The sequence below is a fragment of the Cervus elaphus genome, chromosome 11 (genome assembly GCF_910594005.1).
Source record: "Cervus elaphus chromosome 11, mCerEla1.1, whole genome shotgun sequence".
Lineage (NCBI taxonomy): Eukaryota > Metazoa > Chordata > Mammalia > Artiodactyla > Cervidae > Cervus > Cervus elaphus.
Window position 1 is genome coordinate 11,730,539 of NC_057825.1, and position 24,305 is coordinate 11,754,843.

At 41.3% G+C, this 24,305-nt stretch overlaps 1 protein-coding gene across 7 annotated transcripts in view; it reads left to right on the top strand.

Moving 5' to 3' along the window:
* The first annotated feature begins 7,971 nt into the window (after positions 1-7,971).
* DENND1A (DENN domain containing 1A) overlaps positions 7,972-24,305 on the top strand; it is a 523,231-nt gene continuing 506,897 nt past the window's right edge. For all 7 annotated transcript variants that reach the window (XM_043916893.1, XM_043916896.1, XM_043916894.1 and 4 more), the window contains exon 1: positions 7,972-8,234. In XM_043916893.1, the coding sequence (XP_043772828.1) occupies positions 8,218-8,234 (17 nt within the window). In that variant the 5' untranslated portion in view covers positions 7,972-8,217. The remainder of the gene's footprint in view (positions 8,235-24,305) is intronic.

Genomic DNA, 24,305 nt, shown 5'->3' on the forward strand with positions numbered 1-24,305 from the left:
AAAATTTTAAACTTTATGTTAAAGAACACTTCAACAGAGTGGAAAGGGAACCCATAGAATGGGGGGATGCATTTGCAAATTATTTAACTGATGAGGTTAATATCTAGAATACATAAAAAACTCCTACAAATCAACAACAACAAAACAACCTGATTAAAAAATGAGCAAAGCAACATCACTCATTATCAGAGAAATGCAAATCAAAACCACAATGAGGTACCATTACACGCCAGTCAGAATGGCTGCTATCCAAAAGTCTACAAGCAATAAATGCTGGAGAGGGTGTGGAGAAAAGGGAACCCTCTTACACTGTTGGTGGGAATGCAAACTAGTACAGCCACTATGGAGAACAGTGTGGAGATTCCTTAAAAAACTGGAAATAGAACTGCCATATGACCCAGCAATCCCACTCCTGGGCATACACACCGAGGAAACCAGATCTGAAAGAGACACGTGCACCCCAATGTTCATCGCAGCACTGTTTATAATAGCCAGGACACGGAAGCAACCTAGATACCCATCAGCAGATGAATGGATGAGAAAGCTGTGGTACATATACACCATGGAATATTACTCGGCCATTAAAAAGAATTCGTTTGAATCAGTTCTAATGAGATGGATAAAACTAGAGCCCATTATATAGAGTGAAGTAAGCCAGAAAGATAAACACCAATACAGTATACTAACGCATATATATGGAATTTAGAAAGATGGTAATGATAACCCTATATGCAAGACAGAAAAAGAGACACAGATGTATAGAACAGACTTTTGGACTCTGTGGGAGAAGGCGAGGGTGGGATGATCTGAGAGAACAGCACCAAAACATGTATATTATCAAGTGTGAAACAGATCGCCAGTCCAGGTTGGATGCATGAGACAAGTGCTTGGGGCTGGTGCACTGGGATGACCCAGAGGGATGGGGTGGGGAGGGAAGAAGGAGGGGGGTTCAGGATGGGGAACACATGTAAATCCATGGCTGATTCATGTCAATGTATGGCAAAAACCATTACAATATTGTAAAGTAATTAGCCTCCAACTAATAAAAATAATTGGGGGAAAAGAAATGAGCAAAGGACTTAGAAAGTGAAAGAAAGAAAGTGAAGTCACTCAGTCGTGTCTGACTCTTTGCAGCCCCATGGACTGTAGCCCACCAGACTCCTCCATCCATGGAATTTCCAGGCAAGAGTACTGGGGTGGGTTGCCATTTCCTTCTCCAGGGGATCTTCCTGACCCAGGGACCGAACCCGGGTCTCCCACAATGAAAGCAGATGCTTTACCATCTGAGCCACCAGGGAAGCCCACAAAGGACTTAGACATTTCTCCAAATAAGGTATCCAAATGGCCAATAAGCACATTAAAGGGTGCTTAGCATCACTAATTAGGGAAATAACAAATCAAAACCACCTCACATCTATTAGGATGGTTACTATGGAAAAGACACACACACACAGTAATAGGTGTTGGTGAGGATATGGAGAAGTTGGAACCTTTGTGCCTGCTGGTAGGAATGTAAGACAGTATGGTGGCTTCCCTCCCCACCCCAAACACCAAAATAGAATTACCACATGATTCAGCAATTTCACTTCTGAGTATATACTCAAAAGAACTGAAAACAGGGACACAAACAGTTATCTGTACACCCATGTTCATAACAGTATTGTTCACAATAGCCAAAAGGTGGAAGCCACCCAGTGACATTTGAAAAGATAAACAATAGAAATTTATTGATGAATTAATAAATTAATGACAGAGGAGATTTCTGTCATATGTTTCAACATAATTTAACCTTGAAGACATTATGCTAAGTGAGATAAACAATCACAAAAGGACAAATACTATATGATTCCACTTACAAGGGGCTTCCCATGTGGCTCAGTGTTAGAGAATCCATCTGCCAATGCAGGAGACACGGGAGATGCAGGTTTGATTCCTGGGTCAGGAAGATCCCTTGAAGCGGGAAATGGCAACCTGTCCCAGTATTCTTGCCTAGAAAATTCCATGGACAGAGAAGCCTGGAAGGCTATAGTCCATGGGGTCACAAAAGAGTCAGACACTACTGAGGGACTAAATAAGAACATGAGTCGACAACATTCCCCTCTTAGGTGATCCATAATGCATGTGGCTAACCTGAAAGTTCACAAGAAATTCAGTAAAGAAACCCATTTAACTTGATATGATTCTGGATATCTCAAATTTACCTTATTACTAACCTTCCCTTTTTGAGTGAGTGGAGCAGCACTCCTCTTGAGTTGTGGATCTTCCTGCAGAGTATAACCACAGCACCCAACAGATTTAGAAACATATGCCCACACAAAAAAATTATATACCAATGGTCACAGCAGCATTATGCATAATAGCTAGAAAAGTGGAAACAACCCTAGTCTCCATCAATAGCAATTGTGGAGAAACAAAATATGGCCTCTCCATACAATCAAATATTATTATACCATAGAAGATAATGAAGTACTGATAGATGGTACGTGGATGAACTTTGAAAATATGTGAAGTGCAAGAAGTCAGACAGAAAGGTCAGCCGTATTATTAAATGATTGCACTTGTATGAATAGACAAATCTATAGAGACAGAAAGTAGATTCCTGGTTGCCAGGGGCTCGGAGCAGGGCAGCAAAGGTGAGTGATTACTAATAGGTGTGGGGTTTCTTTCTGGGATGAAATGTTCTAGAATTAGACTGGTGATAGTTGTACAACTTTATGACTATGCTACCAAACATTGAATTGTACACATTAAAATGGTGAATTTTATGGCTTATAAATTATATCTCTTGAGAGTCCCTTGGACAGCAAGGAGATCAAACCAGTCAATCCTAAAGGAAATCAGTCCTGAATATTCATTGGAAGGACTGATGCTGAAGCTGAGGCTACAATACTATGGCCACCTGATGCGAAGAAATGATTCAATGGTCAAGACCCTGATTCTGGGAAACATTGAAGGCAGGAGGACAGGGGACGATAGAGGATGACATAGGTGGATGGCCTCACTGACTCGATGGACATGAGTTTGAGCAAACTCTAGGAGACAGTGAAGGAAGGGAAGCCTGGTGTGCTGCAGTTCATGGGGTCGCAAAGAGTTGAACACAACTGAGCAACTGAACAACAAAAACAAGTATGTATATAACCACAACCAAGTGTACTGGGAACAACAGATTACTGGCCTATCAGTCCTGCCATTTCATACCTTTTATTATTATTAGTGGGTTATTAGTGCTCCTTGGGGTTGCTGTTCTTTCCTCTGTAGACATAGTCCTTTAAATTCTAAGCAGAAAAACCAAACAGGTACAAAGGAGTGAGGGCCAGCTTAGAAACTCAGGAGCATCAGCGTCTGCCTGGGTGGTATCACACACATTGGACTTCTTATCTGCTAGATATGTTCAGTTAGCCTATTTTGACAACAGTCAGGAAGGTAAAGTTCCTAAGCTACTTCTCATCACCGGAAGGCTTTAATTTCAACAGTTGATTATGCTATGCAGCTGGCAGAGAGGTCTCCTTTTATTTGAATGACATCAGATTCACCTAGGTTTAAAGGAATTATAAAACAATAAGCTACTGATTAGAGAACTTTAGAACTCAAAAGGACTTTGGAGAGAGGTAAGCTAGCCTGAATTTCTTACTCTGGATAGGGAAACTGAGGGCCAGAGAAAGTTAGGAGCTTGACCAGGGTCACATAGCTAAGCATGACTTGGCTGAGATTGCAATGTCTGGCCTCTCCTTCTTCCCTGGAAATGTGCCCCTGCCCTGGCTTCAGCTGTGCACACGATTTCTTTCTTTCATGTCTTATATAAAGGCTATATTTCCTAGAGATGTGGTTGTATAACTAGGCTCTGACCAGTGGAATGTAAATGGAGCAGTAGGAGCAACTCCAGGAAAATGTACTTAAAGATTAGGACTTGGGGTGGGGCATGACCTTTTTTTCTGTTGTCCTGGTTGCAGATTAGATGTCTGGATTGTTCAAGCAGCCATCTTGGACCATGTGGTGGAAGCTGCACCTAGAGGATAGGGAAGCAATAAAGTAGAATTGTGGGCCACCAGCCTCAAAGAGGTCACAGTCTGAGGCACAAAGACAAGTTTACAATCTAATGCAGAGTAACCACCACCCCAAGACTAAATCAACTGTCCTGTCCTGTCGCTATGCCTGCAAACGAGTATGCTTTGTGGGATTTTCATACCAGCTCTGGAATGCTTATCTCTAGACTTCATGTGAAAGAGAAATAAACTTCTATTTTTTTCAACCACTGCTATTTCAGTTTTCTATCATTTACAGTTGAACTGACTTCTAATTGCCAACATTTGTTGGATCATAGAAAAAGCAAGAGTTCCAGAAGAACATCTACTTCTGTTTTATTGATTATACCAAAACCTTTGATTGTGTGGATCACAACAAACTGGGGGAAATTCTTCAACAGATTGGACCACCTCACCTGCCTCCTGAGAAATCTGTATGCAGGTCAAGAGGAAAGAGTTAGAACTTGACGTGGAACAACGGACTGGTTCCAAATTGGGAAAGGAGTACATCAAAGCTGTATATTGTCACTCTGCTTATTTAACTTATATGCAGAGTACATCATGAGAAATGCTGTACTGGATGAAGTACAAGTTGGAATCAAGGTTACCTGGAGAAATGTCAATAACCTCAGATATGCCAATGACACCACCCTTACGGCAAAAAGCAAAGAGGAACTAAAGAGTCTCTTGATGAAAGTAAAAGGGGAGAGTGAAAAAGCTGGCTTAAAACTCAACATTCACAAAAGGAAGATCATGCATCCAATCCCATCACTTCATGGCAAATAGATGGGGAAACAATGGAAACAGTGACAGACTTTCTTTTCTTGGGCTCCAAAATCGCTGCAGATGGTGACCGCAGCCATGAGATTAAAAGATGCTTGCTCCTTGAAAGAAAAGCTATGACCAACCTAGACAGCATATTAAAAAGCAGAGACATCACTTTGCTGACAAAAGTCTTTCTAGTCAAAGCTATGGTTTTTCCAGTGGTCATGTATGGATGTGAGAGTTGGACCATAAAGAAAGTTGAGCGCTGAAGAATTGATGCTTTTGAACTGTGGTGTTGAAGAAGACTCTTGAGAGTCCCTTGGACTGCAAGGAGATCAAACCAGTCAATCCTAAAGGAAATCAGTCCTGAATATTCGTTGGAAGGACTGATGCTGAAGCTGAAGCTCCAATACTTTGGCCACCTGATGCAAAGAACTGACTCATTGGAAAAGACCCTGAAAGATTGAAGGCAGGAGGAAAAGGGGATGACAGAGGATGAGATGGTTGAATGGCATCACCGACTCGATGGACATGAGTTTGAGCAAGTTCTGGGAGTTGGTGATGGACAGGGAAGCCTGACGTGCTGCAGTCAATGGGGTCGCAAAGAGTCAAACGACTGAACAACTGACTTGAACTTACGTCTAATTGATTCAGAATGCAAACAATTACACCCTGGGCTGGGAACTCAGGTGTCCTGAATCCAGGTACAGGACTATTTATTATGAAGATTAATACTATTAATAATAAAAGCCAAACTGTGCTGTGTCATATATAATAGTTACTGATAACTTTTGCATGCTTATTATATGCTAGTCACGTTATGTACTTTATGAGCATCATTAACTCATTTAATTCCCATGCCACCTCAGTAAGATAGATCTATTACCATAATTTCCATTTTACAGACAGAGAACCTGAAGCACAGAGACAGGGAATAATTTACCCAAAGGCACAAATTTAGCAAGAGACAGAGCTGAGATTTGAACCCGGTCAGTCTGGCTCCAGAGCCTGCCCTGTTAATTCCTCCATCACACTCTCTCTTATGATATGAGCTTCTCCTTGAGCTCTCTACCCACTCTACTGAGGAGGAAACTGAAGCAGATAATTGTCTAATCACTTGCTTAAAATCTCTGCTTGTCACAGCAATGCAGCTAGCATTAGAAGCCAGACTTCTAACTCCCAGTTCAAGGCTCTCTCCCCAGACCACCCTGCAGTCTCAGAGGCCACCTGGACAGATATGTAGCCCTTCCCCTCCAGTCTCCCTCCCTCCAACATACACACATCACTACCACCATCACCACTACCACCATCACCATCACCACCCAACAGGCACTCAGACATTTTTGTGGCCAGGATGGCTACAACCTCTTTGAAAAGCATCCAGCTTTGCCCTCCACCAAATAACTCTGTTTTATTTACAGTCTCCTGCTCAGAGCCTTTGAACTGGTCGCTCATTCCACGGGAGATCTTGATAACAACTATTCCTTGGAGAAGGTTCATAGGAAACAAGGTGAATAAACACTACAGAGGCCCTGCCTGTCTAGCAGAGCTTTGCTCCTGAGGGTGTTTATAAGTCAGTGTTGGTGTCTGGATGGAAAAGACTTTGAATTCAAAAAGGGCAGTTGGGACAATTTCAATTTTTGTGTTAATTCAAAAAAGTTCATCCTATGCCTTCCCTCAACCTCAGGACACAGGCAAAACGGAGAGATTCTTTATCCAGAATGTAACTCCAAATGGAGCTCTTCTTATTTTCTTTCCTCCCTGCCTGGCTGGGGCTAGTTATTGTAGTGACTGAGGGGTGGGGAGACATTCAATGAATTTATGAGCTAAAATGGCAGAAGAGATGAATGGCATTTCGGAACAGAAAAGTGTAAAAAAGAGAAGAAAAGTCCAATTTCAACAGTGAACCATGAACTTATAGTGTCTTCTGACTTGTGGCCAAAGGTGCCACCCTAAAGCGTAACTGCGTCACATGTCTGGAATTATTCAGTTTAGATGCTAATCTACACTCCACCAGCTACTAGTTATGCAAAGTCGAGCACATGCCGCAGTTTCCTCTGCGAAAACAGGGGATAAACTCACAAGGTTAGTGCCAGGCTTGGTGCTAACCATGTAGGGGAAATATGGTGCCTGGTTCAGACAGGGTACTTATTCACCCATGCATGAAACAGTAGCTAAACGTAGTGATCATTATAGCTGCCTTTGGGATTCTTCCGGCTTCCCTTGTGGCTCAGCTGGTAAAGAATCACTCCCCCCCTGCAACCTCCCCCTTTCCCCACAATGCAGGAGACCTAGGTTTGATCCCTGGGTTGGGACGATCCCCTGGAGAAGGGAAAGGCTACCCACTCCAGTATTCTGGCCTGGAGAATTCCATGGACTGCATAGTCCATGGGGTTGCAAAGAGTCAGACACGACTGAGCAACTTTCACTTAGGATTCCTCCAGGCCTAGAGGGGATGATATTGGGGTGTTCATGAAAGTGAGCCCTAAGGGGGTGCAGATTGGTGATTTTGGCTCTCAAGTATCTTCATTTGCCTTGACTGAATCTCTATCAGATACTGTTTTAGTGTCATGAGATTTTTGTATTGGGCTCCCCCCACCAAAAGGGCTAATAAAGGGAGGCAGAGGTCCTCAAGAGTAGGGCAGAGCAGAGCCACTAAATGGGTCCCATGAAGCCCCCAGGTGGCTTTCCTGTGGGGATGTGAGGTCTCCTTAAAGGTCTAAGGGGAGAGGAAGGGCCTCCACCAAGAACCATGTTGGGGAAGTGGCTGGTGTGACAGAGGGTCTATGGCTCCCTTAAGGAACTTATTGGAAGGTGTGGGGTTTTCAAACAAAAAACTTGTCTTTTCATGGAGGCCTGAGTGAGAGACAGTTTACCTCTAAGCCAGAGCCACTGGGTGGGAGCACTCCGCAAGACAGGAATGGTAGCTTGAGGGTCTCTATGGGATAAACATCATTTTTTGGGGGGGTTGCAGGTGTTGGTTTCTACAGGAGAACAGTGGGAGGGAAGGTCTTTAGGGGCCATCACCCGGAAGGCACCATGCACCGAGCTCCTGACGCGCGGTTCCCCTCTAACCCCTCCGCCCTCACGCGCCCCGCCTCCCATGAACCGACTACAGTTCCCGGCAGCCCCCGCGAGCGGCGGCGGCGGCGGCGCGGGCGGGAGGGGGTGGCGGTGTGAGAGGCGGAGGGGGAGGCGCGCGCCGGGCACGCGCGCCGGCGACCATGGCGTTCGCCCGGCTGAAGCGAGTGCATTAACCCCGGGAGGCGGCGGCGGCGGGGGAGCGAGACTCGAGCGGGCGGGCTCAGCCTGAGGGAAGGGAGGAAGGGGCGGGGAGAGCGCCGGAGGGAGGCCGGTCGGCCACAGGCGGGCGGGCAGCGCAGCGCAGCGCCGAACGGGGCCCGCGGGCCCATGAGGAGGCCGGGGGACCATGGGCTCCAGGATCAAGTGAGTGTGGTCGGCCTGGGCGGAGCCGGGCCGGGCGAGGGGCGGCGAGGCCGGGCAAGGGCTGCAGGCCTCGGGCCGCGCGGGGGACTTGTTGCCGGGACCCCAGGGGCGCCCCGCGTGCTGGCGTCATGCGGGGAGGGGGACTGTTGCCATGACGATCCAGGGAGGCGCGGGGGCGGGGTGCGCGCGGGGTGGAAGGGCGCCGGTGGTCAGGTGTCCCCTCCTCACCTGAGGGCGGGAACAGCTGATTATAAGGTAGGTGGCCTCCTCCCCGGGGCTACAGAGAGCCTCTGAAAATGGTCACACAACTGTTGGGGGGAGGGCGAGAAATCTCCAGAAGCAACTCCCCAAATGGGTGTTTGGAGCGCCCCTGAGAGTTGGGCAGTCCTGAGGTGGCAGCTTGGCTGCTTAAGGCCTATGGTGGGGGCGGGGGGGTCATAAAAGTCGTGAAAGGTTTTCAGAGGGAGGGGCCCCTCAAGGACTTAAGGTCTGGATGACCTGGGGAGGAAGAAGGCCCTTTTCTCTCTCCTCCTGTCTCCCCCTCCTATCTATGCAAGTCTCCCCACAGCAAGGCCAGAGGCTGTGAGGGAAGATACCCCTGTGCTGTAACCGAGCACCTGATCTTGATAATTGTTGGAAAGGTTTTGTAATCCAATCTGGCAAATTCCCTCACTCATTCATTCATCTGGAGTCCCTGGTGAGGGGTTAGTTTTCTGGGGAAAATGTTGATACATCTGACTTCAGAACCCATTGAAACACTGTTGCCTTCTTTCTAGACGTAGAAGTTGACTTTGGAAAGTGCAACTTTTATGCGGTCTCTGTTGGGTGTGTTGCTTCGGACTGTATCTCCGCTCCCAGTCAGGTCTTTTCGGCCTCTCCCTTCCTCAGTTCCAGAACACGAGATGCCTTATCTCTAATCACTAACAAATGTTCACTTTTTCTCTATGAGTAATAGAATTGTTTAAGGGCACTTAAAAACAAAGTTAACAGTGCAGACTTTTCCTTAAAACAGCTTTCAAAGAATACTTTAAACCTGCTTACAAGAAAGTCTGAAGAATGTGTTTACTTCAGCATTTTGAGAATTTTGCTTGGGAAGTTTGAAAGGGGAAGGGCCTTAAGGGTGAAATCTAGTAATTATTCAAGTACTGCATGTCTTGTTCAGTCGGTGTCCATGCAGTGTGACCTTTGGCCAGCCTTGTAGTCCCCTGACTCGTTTAGGTCTCCATTCACCAGATGCATGCCCTGAGACTAGAAAAGTTTGCTTATTATGATAATAAAAATGGAAGAGTTGGATGAGTACACTGGTAATTCTTGATTTTTGTGGAAATGAGGCAGGGAAAGAAGCATGCTCCAAATAGGCTTAAGAAGCTTGGGAGGTAAAAAGACCCGTAGTGAAGCATTGGGATTAAAGAGGCACTCCAAGTTTAGCTCCTGCTTCCAAGCAAGAGTTGTAAACTTGGATTTCAATAGCACTTAAAAACACTTTACAAAAGCCACCTTAGAGTTGCAGGGTATCCTTGTGAGGATGCTTGCCCTTCTTGTTACAGAGTAGTTCAGAAACTTGCCAGATATGAGGCATGTCAGTGTCAGACTCAGCATGAAAATCCAAGTGGAAGTTCAGATGACTGGGCATCAGGTCTGTCTTGCTCTTGAACATTGCAGGTTGACAAAAACATTTCTCCACAGTGTTTTGTGGAACCCATCTCTCTCTATCTGAGTGCTTGAGCAAGAGAACTTATGCGTGAAATTCTATTAGGTGTGAAATTAGTATAAAGAATAGCCTTCTTGATATTGAAACTAGATTGGTTGGTGGTAAAAACTTAGACATGGGAAATATGTTAGTTTCACCTGTGAGGTAGGCTGAAAGAGAATATGAAGAGAGAAATTATGAAAAGTAGTTCTGATTTATGATGACTGTCGACTATGAAGCTTCTGCCTATAAGTAGGAACGAGGATGGACAAGTGGTGAGGAAGTGGTTTTCTTAGGTGCCTCTCTAGTTTTTGGAGGAAACAGGGCTTTGGTTACTATTGACCATCGATTCCATCCGGACAGGAAATAACAGACTGAGCTCAAGATATTCACCTGGCTGAGGTGAAGCCTGAGTGTGCAGGCTGCATTGTGTAGGACAGTCTTGGGGGTGGAGGAAGAGAGCTTGGGGGCCCCTCCAAGCAGGCTCCCTGTGCTTTTTCCTCATCTCTGATACTGTGTGGTCGGTCCAGTCAGGCTAAAAATATGGAATCAGATTTGGATTTAGATTCCACTTTTGTCTGCTGACTATGAAACTTTGTACAGATAACATCTTTCTCCCTCAGTTACCCTGAGGGTAAAATGAGGAAGGCTGTATATTACAGAGTCATAATGAGCAATAAATATAGTATCAACATGACTGCTGGACCCATATTAAAAACTCAGTAATTGTTAGTTTCTTTTATACTTTTTTCTATCAAAAGACTAAGAAGACTGCTTTATTTTATACCAGAAATGTCAGAGAGCTGTGTGTTTCAGGTGATGGAGAAGAAGGGTTTTGAAGCTCTAGGTATTAGACTTCGAACATGCAGAACAGGACTCAGCAGTCTCTCATTAAAACAAGACAGTTGATTGAAAACAATACTGTGTGTAATTATGAAGCTGGTGTCTGTTATATGATTATTAAAGCAGGTGAGTTGCTAGGCACAGGTGTTGAGATTTAGTGCTTGATCAGACTTTCAAGTTAAGGTGGTGGAGCATAATCTCTGTGTCAGGTATAGTAGTAATGCTTTATGTGAACCATTTCATCAAATCCTCACAACTGCCCAATGATGTAGGTACTATTAGCCATTTTTTAAATGAGAGAATTGGGGTTTGTAGGCCTTAGATTGGATGCCAGCCCTGATGCCAGTTCTCTGCACCTACCTCTCTTCAGCCTAGGCCAGGTGTCCTTCATCTGTGCACCCTTTCCCCTACCTAGGTCAGCTGTCCTTCATCTGTTTCTATGACCCCCCTCCATATTTATCACTGTCACAACACTAACTTTAGTTCCTTGTGTGTCTCCTATACTAAGCCCAACGTAAACTTTGTTGAGAGCAGGGACTTTCTTATTTGTTTTGAGTTCCTTGTGTCAGACCCAGTACCTAATACATCAGGTTGTTCAGGAAGAGTTTATGGAATGCATTTATGAAATATGTTGGGATCTGAATTATGATCCTAGCTAAAGGCTCCTAGATGAATGTAGAGTTAAAAAGTAACAGTTTGCAATTTGAACTCTTGAGGAGGAAGGCTGTTTATAAGCTCTTAAGCTGAATTGTCCTGGTCTAGGCAGCAATTTATTTTTTCTGAAGAATGTTTATAGTTCATCCTCAGTAAAGGAACCTTGATTTGCCTCAGATATTCACTTGGATGAAAGGAAAGGTCACTGGTGTACAGGTAGCATTCTGAGAAGCTCCTAACCTTAAACCTGAGCAGACATTTATTTATCTAGAGAGGTAAAAGGAGAAACAGTAACTGGCAACCTTCGACAGGTATCTTTAAATCTTATTTAGTGTCTGAGTGATCCCAGTGGACTGGAATGTGGTTAATACAAAGCAATTTAACTGATAATGTAGACACACAGCAGGAAACTGTGGCAGTTTTAATATTGTTTGTGGTGACATCCTAGAAATTGTTTCCAGGCACCAAGGGCAGGAAGTGGATTGTAAGTAATCGAAGGAAGTACTCTAAGTGAGTTTGAAGAAACCTGACATTTATGGGCTTGGAGAAAAGCATACTCAAAGATTTGAAGGCATTGGGTCAGAACAGGACAGCCGATTCGGCTTTGTGGTGGTGTTTATTCTTCATTAGCCTGTATACCTGTCTTCTGTCCCTGTCAGACCATGACCTTTTTGAGGTTGGTAACCAAGAAATTTATCCATTCATTCATTTACTTACTATCTCACTAAGAAGAGTGTCACACACTTGTTATATTCATCATTGTTATTATAATTGGTGGAAGTACTATGTTATGTGCCTGGTAGCAAACTCCGGGAGTTAATGATGGACAGGGAAGCCTGGCGTGCTGCAGTCCATGGGGTCGCAAAGACATGACTGAGCAACTGAACTGAGTGAGGGAGAGGGGTTTCCCCAGTGGCTCAGAGGTAAATAATCTGCCTACAGTGCAGGAGATGCAGGAGCCACGGGTTCAGTTCCCAGGTTGGGAAGATACCCTGGAGGAGGAAATGGTGACCCACTCCAGTATTCTTGCCTGGCGAATCCCATGGACAGAGGAGCCCGGCTTGCTACATTCCATGGGGTCACAAAGAGTTGGACACGACTGAGTGACTGAAGCACAGTGAGGAAGAGCTTACTGTGGAGATGATTTTTCAGTTGATAAGTCATTAGTCATGTAAAGAGACTCACAAGACTGCATTCCAGACAGAAGAGCATATGCCCACCTTGAGGCAAGAAAACCTTAGGCATTATCAGGAGCTGATAGTGGGTTTAGGTAGTGACTGGTGGCAGGGAGGCTGGGGCCCTGAGCAGGGCCTACCTGTAGGCTGCAGTAATCTGCAAACAACTTTATTAAGATATAATTCACATACTGTAAAGCTTATTCTTTTACAGTATATAATTAAATGGTTTTCAGTATACTTACAAATACCACTATCCAAGTCCCAGAACATTTTCATCACTCCAGAAAGAAACTCCATATACATTAGTGGTCACTTCCTGTTCCCCCCAAACCCTCTTAGCCCTAGGCAATCACTGATCTATTTATAGTTGCTATGGATTTGTCAATTTTAGGCATTACCATATAAATGGAATAACATATAATTCTTTGTCTTTCATTAAACATGATGATTCCCAAGTTTATCCATATTATATGTGAATATTCCATTACTTTTTGTTGTTGAATAATATTTCATTGTATGGATAAAGCACATTTTATTCATCCATTCATCAGTTGTTAGGTATTTGGGTTGTTTCCACTTTTTCACTGTTATGAATAATGTTGCTGTGAACATTTTGTGTGGACATATGTTTTCATTTCTCTTGGGTATATACCTGGGAGTGGAATTGCTAGATCATATGGTAACTCTTTTTAAGGAACTGTTAAACTGTTTTCCAAAGCAGTTGCACCACTTTGTGTAAAGTAGTGTCTCATTGTGGTTATGATTTGGCCCTCAAGAATTGTATAGAAAACGAAAGATCAGAGTAGACCAAAATAGGTTTCTCAGAAGAGGGTGAAACTGGAACTGAAAGAAAAGTGAGATTTGGAGAAGGGAGGGGGGATTTCTGGAGGAAGAACAGGGGAAGTTATATGACTGGAAAGTGGGGATAAGCCCATCATTGTTTTCTGATACAGAGAATCAGCTTTGGCTTTTTAAGATTGCTCTGCTCTGGGCTTTATTTGAACAGCCTGTTAAGGGATTCCATTACCAAAATGCACCACAGACTGGCTTCTTTGTGTAGCACAGCTGACATATCTTCCTTCTGTGGGATAAGAGTAGGAGTTGAAATGTGACTTCCTCTCCAGGGCCCTCTAACACTTCTTCTCTTTCCTCTCTCCACCACGGTGCTCCCCTTTCAGTCTCCGTAGGAGAGAGTACACAGACTGGTGGTGGTGGAACAAAAGTCTTCCTAGAGGGGCTTCCCTGGTGGTCCAGTGCTTAAGACTTTGCCTTCCAGTGCAGGGGGTGCAGGTTCGATTCCTGGTTGGGGAGCTTTTCCACATGCCTTATGGCCAAAAATCCCAAACATGAAACAGAAGCAGGATTGTAACAGGTGCAATAAAGACTTCTACAAATGTTACACATTAAAAAAAAAACAACAAAAAAAACTTTAAAAAGTCTTGCTAGAGACTGAGTTCTCCATTATTAGCACCCAGAGATAGTCCCTTGAATTTTCATGACTTTTCTGGAAAACGTTTTGCTGCAACTCCATTATTCTAGTCTGAGCCGTTGCCATCAACTTGGAGGGGTTTGCACAGCAGACAGGAAGGTTAAAACAGGCAAAGTATTGCTGTAGGAAAAAGTTTTTTTTCCAGACTGTTAAATTTGTGTGTAAGGGCCCAGCTGAAATTCCTTTTGTGGCCAAAAACCCCACAAAAGGGTTTTAAACTTTTTTTTTGAAACTTTTTATTTTGTTTTGGGGTACAATGTGATACTTTCAGGTGAACATGAAGGTACTCAGCCATACATACACATGTATCCATTCTCCCAAACTCCCCTCCCATCCAGGCTGCCATGTAACTTTAAGCAGAGAGTTCCCTGTGCTATATAGTAAGTAGGTCCTTGTTGGTTATTCATTTTAGATATAGCAGAGTGTACACGTCCATCCCAAACTTCCTAACTATTTCTTTCCTCTGTCCTTCTCACTGGCAACCATAAGTTTGTTCTCTAAGTCTGTGAGTGTCTTTCTGTTTTGTAAGTTCATCTGTATCATTTCTTTTTAGAATCCACATATAAGGCATGTCATACAATATTTCTCCAGCTGGAATTCTTATTGTGAGTTGCAAAGTTTAGTCTTTTACCTGGCTCTAGCGGGAACTAATCTCTGGATTTGAAATATCCTTTTTGGTTAAAAGGATTTTGTTGAGAAATGGAAAGATAAACAATGAAGAAAAATAAACCAAAGGAAACAAAATAAAGTTGGCCCTACTTTAGTTGGGATCCATATCCATTCTTTCCAAGTGTTTTGGACTTGAAAAGGAACCAAATAAAGGAAATAAGAAAACATATGCATTATATCCCCAAAGGGATAGGTTATATCCGCAAAGTTCACTTGTAATTAATTTGGTTATGACATTTAGAATGTATTTTTCTCCTAGAGATACTGTTGTATACATTAAGCATAAGGACATTCCAGATGAATTGTGTTTTTAAAAGACATAGGGAGATTACAGGTGTAGCTGAAATGCAGAATACGTGCATAAAGATTATAGGTGATAAAGGTGAAAAAGCAGGTTTGTGCCACTGCGACCTGATGCTATTGAAGGATTGAGTTGGGAATGTAATATGATCAGATTTGGGTTTTTAGGAATATTACTTTGGCAGCAGTAGTTTAGAACAGCAATATCTCAGTCTTGTGCAGCATGATCCACTGTGGTGTGAAAAGAACATGTTAGAATCTATATTTGTTTCTATATCAACTTCAAAGGGCTTCTCTGCTAGCTCAGTTGGTAAAGAATCCACCTGCAATGCAGGAGACCCGGGTTTGATTCCTGGGTCCAGAAGATCTGCTGGAGAAGGGATAGGCTACGCTTTCCTGTATTCTTGGGCTTCCCTTGTGGCTTAGCTGGTAAAGAATATGCCTGCAAGATGGTAGACCTGGATTTGGTCCTGGGTGAAGGTCCCCTGCAGAAGGGAAAGGTTATCCACTCCAGTATTCTGGCCTGGAGAATTAAACTGTATAGTCCATGGGGTCGCAAAGAGTCGGACACGACTGAGTGACTTTCAGTTTCACTTTCTTTGACTTTCATAACTTTCAAAATTTCTGTTTCTGTGTTTTCTAATAATATACTATAGATTTGTATAGTAAGGCGTTCTTATAATTTATAAAAATACATAGATGTATGCTCAAGTTTTTTTACCCATAGGGAAGAATTCATGGAAAAAAATTGGAGAACCCTGGTTTATAGAACTGTGTTTAGTTTATATGGCAGAAGATCAAGGCCTGAAGTGAGGTTTTAGTTTTTGAAAGAAAAAGGACAACTTTGAGAGAGATTTTAGGTAGAATTGACAAGACTTGGTGACAAGTTACAAGAGGTGAGAGAAGAATCAAAGATGACTTGCCAGGGTTAGCAAAGTTATAAATGAGTGTTTGGAAGGTGAGCACTGGTTATATAATATGTTTGCTTTTCTGAGGAAAAGTGAAAAGTTATAATTTGGAGAAGGCATTTTAGTCTGTGGTGAGAAAAAAAGAAATCTTTAAGGGTGCCAGAGTGAATGCATGTGCTCGGTTAGATGAGTAAGACTTCAAGTGGGCTTGCCCGAGTTGCTGAGGGGAAATCTGTCCACCTTAGGTTTTAGGAAGAGAGAAAAAATAAACTTTTGAATTTACTTTAGCTACAGGAAAGGTTTCAGGGATGTTGCATTGATCTCGCCTAGGCTGTGTGAATAAATAGGAGGAAGGAAACCAATCTTGGTAAAGATACTGTTTCATTCCAAGTACATAGTTACTGTACTCCAGGGCCTGATAGGAGTGAGGGCAGTGTGGGCCTCGGAGACCCTCGGTTTGAGTTCCCACAAGCACTCACAATCACCATCTGAGTTCTAAGTTTCTGAGCCTCAGATTTTTTAATTTATGAAAGGAAGCTAATCTACCTTTAGAGTTGTCCTGAGGATTAGCTACCCACTCCAGTATTCTTGCCTGGAGAATTCCATGGACAGAGCCTGGTGGGCTAGTCTCCCTGGTGTCTCAAAGAGTCAAACACGACTAGACGACTAACACTTTCAGCAGAAAAATAGCTGTTTAGTTAGCTGTTTGGTAAACGTCGTGTAGTCGCCAAGTCATATCTGTTTCTTGCGACCCCATGGACTGTAGCCCACTAGACAGCTCTGTCCATGGGATTTCCCAGGTAAGAAAACCGCAGTGGGTTGCCATTTTCTTCTCCAGGGCATCTCCTCGACCGAGGGATCCAACCCAAGTCTCCTGCGTTAGCAGGCAGATCCTTTATCACTGAGCCACCTGATGGCAGCCCTCATTAATATTGTTTGGAGTGAATGGGACATACTTGTCTGAGCAATCTGAAGTTAAAAAAAAATTCTCAAAGCAGGTGTTCCTTTTTATAGCTTTTTTTTTTTTTTTTAAGACTAAGTATTTGCTTTTTCTTTGAGTGTGTTAGGATGATGTGTTGTATATTTTACTGAATTTATTTGAAGGTTTGTGATCCTGGTATATGCAAAGCGCTAGTCCTCTTACTGGTTGGGAGAAAAACTTTTAAGTCTACTCAGAGACAAGATGAGCATACAAATAATTAAAATTATAATAACATTTAAGAATATTTTGTGCCTCCTCTCTCATCAGTAATTGAAAATTTTATTCAGTTTTAGAAAAGTTTTACTCCATTTATGTTCATCTATTTAGATGGTATCACTGTTCACTTCTACTCTTTTAAATATAACTTCATTCCTTTTTTTCTGAATACTTAAAATTATCATTTTTTATTTTGGAAAAATTGAAACATTATGAAAGCAGAGAGAATAGTGTAATGAGTCCCCAAATGCCCATCACTTAGTTTCAGCACTTATTAATTTATGGCTTTCTTAGTTCCATTTATAGATAACTGACCATAACTCTTCTCTGCCTTCTAGTCCTTGATTATTTTGAAGCAAATTATGTCTGGCTATCTCTTTTTGATCCATTAATTTATTAGAGGTTATAAAATGATTTTACTTTCATCATTTCTTCTTAATATTAACTAGAATACTTCTGTAAATAAAAACTGCATATCAACTATTTGGTCACCCTGAGGTGCAGTTCATATGGGAAAGGCATAATATTTGATTCATTTTGTTCATTTTTCAAACTGTTTTCTAGCATTTTCCCAGGGTGACTGATTTTTTTCTTTCTGAGTATCACTTTAAACACATAATAATAGATTTAAACCTGTTTGTTATATTTCACTTTACTGTAGTTATCCTCATGGATGTTAATTTGCCCTATTTTTGTCTAGTGGAAGCTTCTTCAGGTTAACGTCTAGAGTCCTTTTGACAGAATCCCAGTAGTTTTTAATAGTTCCCTTGTCTTTTGGTGTGATGACCTAGATGTTCCAGGTTCATCTTGTATGTTTCCTGCTCCAGACCTGTTTTCTGCTGTTTCTCTAAGGAGTCTTGCTTCTTTTTGGTGGGAGGTGGTGTTAGAGATTTCAGTCTAGGTTTTAGAACTTTTTTTTTTTTTTTCCTACTGGTCAGTCATTATTTCTAGGCTCCTCCAGGGATCAGAACTAGAAAGTTGTGTGTGTGTATGTGTGTATTTTTAAGGTAAACTATATCACATGTTCATATTGATATTTACAACTCAAGACTAATGCATTTTAACTTAACCTCATTATTCTTACATCTGAATCTCTTATCACTCATGTCAAAAGTTCTGATTTCCAATGATGCCAGCAGAAGTACTCTTTTTGCTTTATCCCACCATATCCATGAAACTCAACAGCAATACCAACATTACCAACAGTATATACTGAAGACAGGTGTGTTTTTTCAATTTGGTGATTCTTTTTGTCCTTGGAATATATGTGGACTAGGATTGTATAGTCAATTTACTGTTGTGAAACCACTAGAAATGATTTCTTTCTCAGTGGTTGTGTCACCAACTCAATTCTTAGTTGTTTTTTTTTCTTTTGATCTTTTGGGATTGCTTTTAAAAAATAATTTTGTTTTATAATTACATAAAATACTTCCATGGTTTCAGAGCCAAATCTGCAAAAAAGGTATATTCAGAAAAGTCTAATGTCTATCCTCCACACATCACCCTGTTTCTTCCCTCTGTAGGTTGCAAGTTAAAAAAAATTTTTTTTTTAAATTTTGTTAGAAAAAAGGTAAATACATCAATATATTCCCTCCCCTCAACAACTCTCAGACAAATTATAGTATTCTATGTACACTTTTTTCTCCTTTACTTTTCTCATTTTATTCCCTGTCAAGAGTTAACTTTTAATAGTATATAGAGGTCATTCTCATTTCTCTGTGGGGACAGCATAGTATTCCAGTGGATGGATGGTCATGGGTTTTTCAACCAGTCTCACGCTGATGCTCATTTAGGTTGCTCCCAGTGCTATTATAAATGAGCTGTAATAAATAGTCTTGTGTATGTCCCTTTTTGTATTTCTCCCATTATATCATTGGGATAGATTTTTAGAAGTGGTATTGCTGGGTCAAGGAGTAAATTTATATGTAATGTTACTTTAGTAAAATTATAAAAGAACTTCTCTGGTGGTCCAGTAGCTGAGACTCTTTGCTGCCAGTGCAGGGGGCCTGAGTTCGATCTGTGGTCAAGGAACCAGATCCCAAATGCCACAAACTAAGAGTTCACATGCTGCAACTAAAAAGATCCCACATTCTGCACCTAAGACCAAATAAATAAATATTAAAAAAAAATTGTAAAGTAGTATAATAAAACTTTAGTAAAAAGTGTCAAATTCTCCTCCACACAGATTGAGCCATTTCATATTCCCACATATGATAGTGCCTTGTTGCCTTACAGCTTCACCAACAAAATGTGTTTGTCAAACTTTAAAAATTATTTTAGTCAGAGCTCTTAATGTGTGTGATAACAAATCAAATCGTTTGTAAGAGCTCATGATGAAGAGTAATAATTCTTTACCCTACACTGCACTTCTTCAGAAACAGCCTCTATTAACTGATTTTTAGTTCTTCTGTTGGTTAACATATAACCCTCAGATAAATCTCTATCTCTTAATTAAATTAACTTTAGACAGTATTTGTTGACACTCTGAAATGGAAGATGATGAGTACCTTTATAATATGTCTCTCTTCCTCTTCTGCTGTTATATATGTATCTATATTTCTAATTTTTATAATGATTGTATTTTAATGTAGTATAGTTTTTATTCCATTGATTTTCAATAGTGTCTTTTGACGCCCACTTTCTAAGGGAAAGATAGCTCATTTTAGTTCCGATCCATGACCAGGACCAAGTTTTCCATTATTTATCTTTAGGTTAACTCTAAAGATTGTGTTATGAATATTTAAATATTGTTTAGCATAGGCCATGTAGGGTGCTAGAATAACATTTTCTTTTTTTTTGGTGCATTGTCATGATCTCATTTGACATAGAATGTTCTTAACATCAAGGTCATATAACCTTTTATAATCCACTTAGAATTTAAAGTTATGCTAAATTTGTTTTGTATCTGGCTATGTGTATATATTTTACATTTACATGTACAAAATAGCTCGAGGACAACAGCCTTGTGTAAAGAGCAGCCCAAGACATCACATGAGTAAGCTTCCATCCTCCTATTGGCAACCTGAAACCTCTACTTGCAGCCTTTGTGAGGGCTAGGGCACCTTTGGGAGCCTGAGCCTTGGCTTTTGACTTTGACCTTGCGGTAGCCCCAGATCAGCAGAGCAGTGTCACTGCTACAGCTTGTCTCCCAAGCTTTTAGGACTGATGCTTTTCAGGATCTTGAGCCTGTTAAAGGCTTTGATGGCCTTTGTCTTATTGGTGTGCATCTTCTTTAGAGCATTCTTGTGTTTCTTGAAAAAGTTCAAGATCCTTAGGAACTTAGGTTCCTCCTCCTTAAAAAAAAGTCATTGTGATTAGGGTTTATTGATGCCATTTTGTAATTGGTTATGTGTGATGTGGTTCTTGGACTTGGCCGTATGTGCTGCACTGCTGCTGGCAGCCCAGAAAGTAAGACTGGGAAAGAGTCATATTTGAATTTTGATTTAAAAAAAATCGTCCTCCTTCCCCAAGTTTTTAAATTCCTTTTTTCCCTCTCTCGCATTACTTCACCATATCGTTAATTTTTTCCAAACTTGCAGTCATACTTGCAGTTTTATTGGGGCTCTTTTTTTTTCTTCCTTTTTCCTAATGGTTTCTTCCTAACTTCCTGTTGATCTGTATAAAGTCAGCTATGTTGTTATAATCTTGGAATGTCCCTTCACCACTCCCCTACTTCATTATTTCCTGGCCCCTGTGTTATTTTGTTTTCTAGAGGACAGATTTAAGTTTTTATAGGAGGCAGTCACACAAGTGGACTTGTGAAAAGTGTGCATTTGAGTTCTTGCAAGTCTTTTCATGTCTGAAAAAAGTCTGCTTCTTCACACTTGATTGATGGTTTGTATGGTCATAGAGTTCTAGGTTGGAAAATTTTCCTGCAGAGCTTTGAAGTTTATTTTCCCACTGTCTTTTAACTGGCTCGCTATGACACTGCTCCGGAAGGGGAAGACGGCACTCTGCCTTCATATTGTCAGATTGAGGTATATGACTAGGTTTCATGTTCAGTCTGCATTGACACCTAGGGTGCAGAATTCCCTTTTACTGCAGGGCTGAGGTGGGAGTTCTGGTTCCCAGGAGGCCTCCACCAGTATTTCCCTGGCTGGGTGCAGTGGTGCCTTGTTGCTGCTCCCGCTATGGCCTCAATTACTGCCATGTGAGTATGGAGGTCCAGGCTTTCCACCGTCTCCACTGAAACCTTGTGAGAGTCCTCGCTGCTGTGCAGCGGGTGTAAGGAAAGCCCTGGTTCCCTGCGTTGATTTTCTCTGACACCACACTGGCAGGGGGTGGGTGGATGGGATACTTCAGCACAGCCTGGCAAAGGTAGAAATCTAAGTTGCTTCCCTGTGTCCTTTGCTGACTCGAGTGAGGGTGGGACCATACAGGTTTTTCTGTGGTGTTTGGCTGTATTGTTTGGTAGTTATTTCCTGAAAGTTTTCTGACTTGTTAGGTGGCCCCTTCTTAGGCCCTTCAGTTAGAGCTGACTTTTGTTGGAATTTTTTTTTTTTTTTTGGTCTTCATCAGTTGGTGTTTCAGGTTGCCAGTTGCTATCGTCATGAATGGCTGTTCAGTTTTATCAAATACATTTTCTGCATCTACTGAGATGATTTTTTGATCCCTTTCAACCCCCTTTTTTAATGAAGTGAACTACATTTATTTTCAAATATGTAACTTTGCATTCCTGGGATAAACCTGTTTGGTCATGATATCCTTTTTATACGTATTGCTGGATTCAGTTAACTAGTATTTTATTTTTTTGTTTGCATTTGTAGTCATAAGAGATTTTGACTATAATTTTTCTTTTTTGTAATGTTCTTGTTAGATTTTGGTATCAAGATTATGCTGGCTTTATGAGAAAGAGGACTGTCTTAAAAAACTGTTAAAGAAATGGTTTTTTTTTTTTTTTAGTGTAAAAAGTTATCAGTGGTTACTGATTTTTGGATAAGCAAGGGAAGTCTCTATTGAATTTAAGGAAATTAGGTATTACTCATAAGTAATGAGAAATGAGAACAGGAAAATGCTTATTTGTGTTTCCCTATAATATCAGGGGATAGATAATCCCTCGCTTCCACCTTCCACGTTCATACTCACTCCCCCTTCTCTGTTATATACACAGATATTATTTTATTTTTTTGATCAATTCAAGTTCTGGTCATCATGATGTTTTATCTCTTAGTATTTTAGCCTATATCTCCTAAGAACGAGTATATTCTTCTATAAAACCACAATTCTTTTATCCATGAAGAGATTTTGCATTCATACAATAATATATCTAACATAAAATTTATATTTAAATTCTTCCAGTTCCAATACTGTCTTTCGCAGCCTTTCATTTCTGAGCCTGAGTCCCGCTAGGGACCATATATTGTATTTAGCTGTCATGTCTCTAGTGCCCTTTCATCTAAGACAGTTCTTCTACTTTCTCTTTTTCTTTTCTCTGACATTGACTTTTTAAAGAATCCTGACCATTGTTTTCTTTAAAAGTCCTCCATTTGGGATCTGTTATTTTTTGGGGGGGATCTGTTTTAATGTTAAAAGTTCATGTTTAAACATTTTGGCAGGAATACCACATACCATAGGTAATGTGTCTAATACCATGCTCTTTTATTCTTCTTGGAAGTCACTCCTTTTCCTTCATCCTTATTTAAAAGGCTCGCATTTGTTGTCTTTTTATCTTCTTTTTCTCTCCCTTGTTTCTGTTTTGTTGAAGTCATGTTTCTGCTCTATTAAAATATGCCACTTTCCTGAAATATGTTAATCTTTTTCAGAAGTATATTTGTTCTCCAAGAGATGATGTTCTCTTTCCATTTGCAATATTTATAATAGGTGTTCTATTTTCCATATGCCTTTGAGCAAGGTGGACTGTATCTAGTTTTGCTGTTTGCCACAGGTGGGATGGATGGGGTACCATGAGTACTGTTCTTTATGCCCACAGCTGACAGTGAGATCCTTTCTCAGGTCTGCAGTTGAAGAACTGGTTCATGTTCATTGTTCTCAGTTGAATTCTAGAGACTAGCAGGTGTTTGCACTAGTGAGGTAGAATTTTATTCCCTTACTGCCTGATACTCTCATACTTTCAACTGATAACATGCAAAAGAACTAAAATTCCCAGAGTGTATTCCATTAGAGTTATTTTTGTCTCTGTTCTCACTGTACTTTTTGTGTATAATTATTATAACCAATATAACTACTTTAAAAAGAAAGTCAAGATATCAGGTAGCTCCCCCTGCCTATTACAGTGTGTGCATGTGTGTGTGTGAGTGATCCATGAGTATAATAATCAGGATTGAAGGGTAAAGTGGCTGAAGGTGGGAAGAAAAATTAACCTGTTATATTAAAAGAGAGGTAATGAGGGCTGATACTAGGATGTTTCCTTTTATTTTGCATCACATATGCCTTTATTTTTAGTAGTTCAGATATCAATGAGAATTGTCAAGGCATAGTATCAGAAGATCAGAAAGTCTTCATGACCAGATGGATTATGACTGCAGAATTTGTAGCCTGGGTAACTGAGAGAAAAAGGTGGCAGAGCCAGCATTAAAAATAAGGAAATTGAGATGTTTCTGGGGAAATGAATCATTGGTTTGATTGATTTGGGTTATATTGAGTGAGGTTACTATCTGTGGGGAGCTCTCCAAGGGCAGTTAAAATTTGGACCTGAAGGTCATAAGAAACTATATCTTTAGGTATAGTCTGGGAGTCAGTTACAGAGTCACAAGTACTGAGAACGAAAGAAATTTCATGAATCTAGTGGGTGGATGGAGGGTAGGAGGGAAGGAAAGATCAGTAAGATGCTAGGGACGTCTCACATCCTAAATCCAGACATCAGCTTGTTGATTCATGCGCTTGTCTCTGTCTGCACTGCTATCCTCTCTTGGTCCGGGCCACCGTTCTCTCTTACCTTAATGACTGTAACTTCTCTTGACCGACGCTTTCTACCACTCTTGTCTCTCTCCAGTTCAATCAGTATCCAAAGTAAGTCTTCCAAAGGGCAAATCTGATTATGTCAGTTGACTGCTGAAAATCCTTCAGTTGCTTCCTGTGTTTTCAGATTAAAATCCACACACCTCACATGACTTAAAAAACCCTTTGAGATCTTGACTCTGCTTATTAATATAAAAATAATGACTAACATTAACTGAATTCTT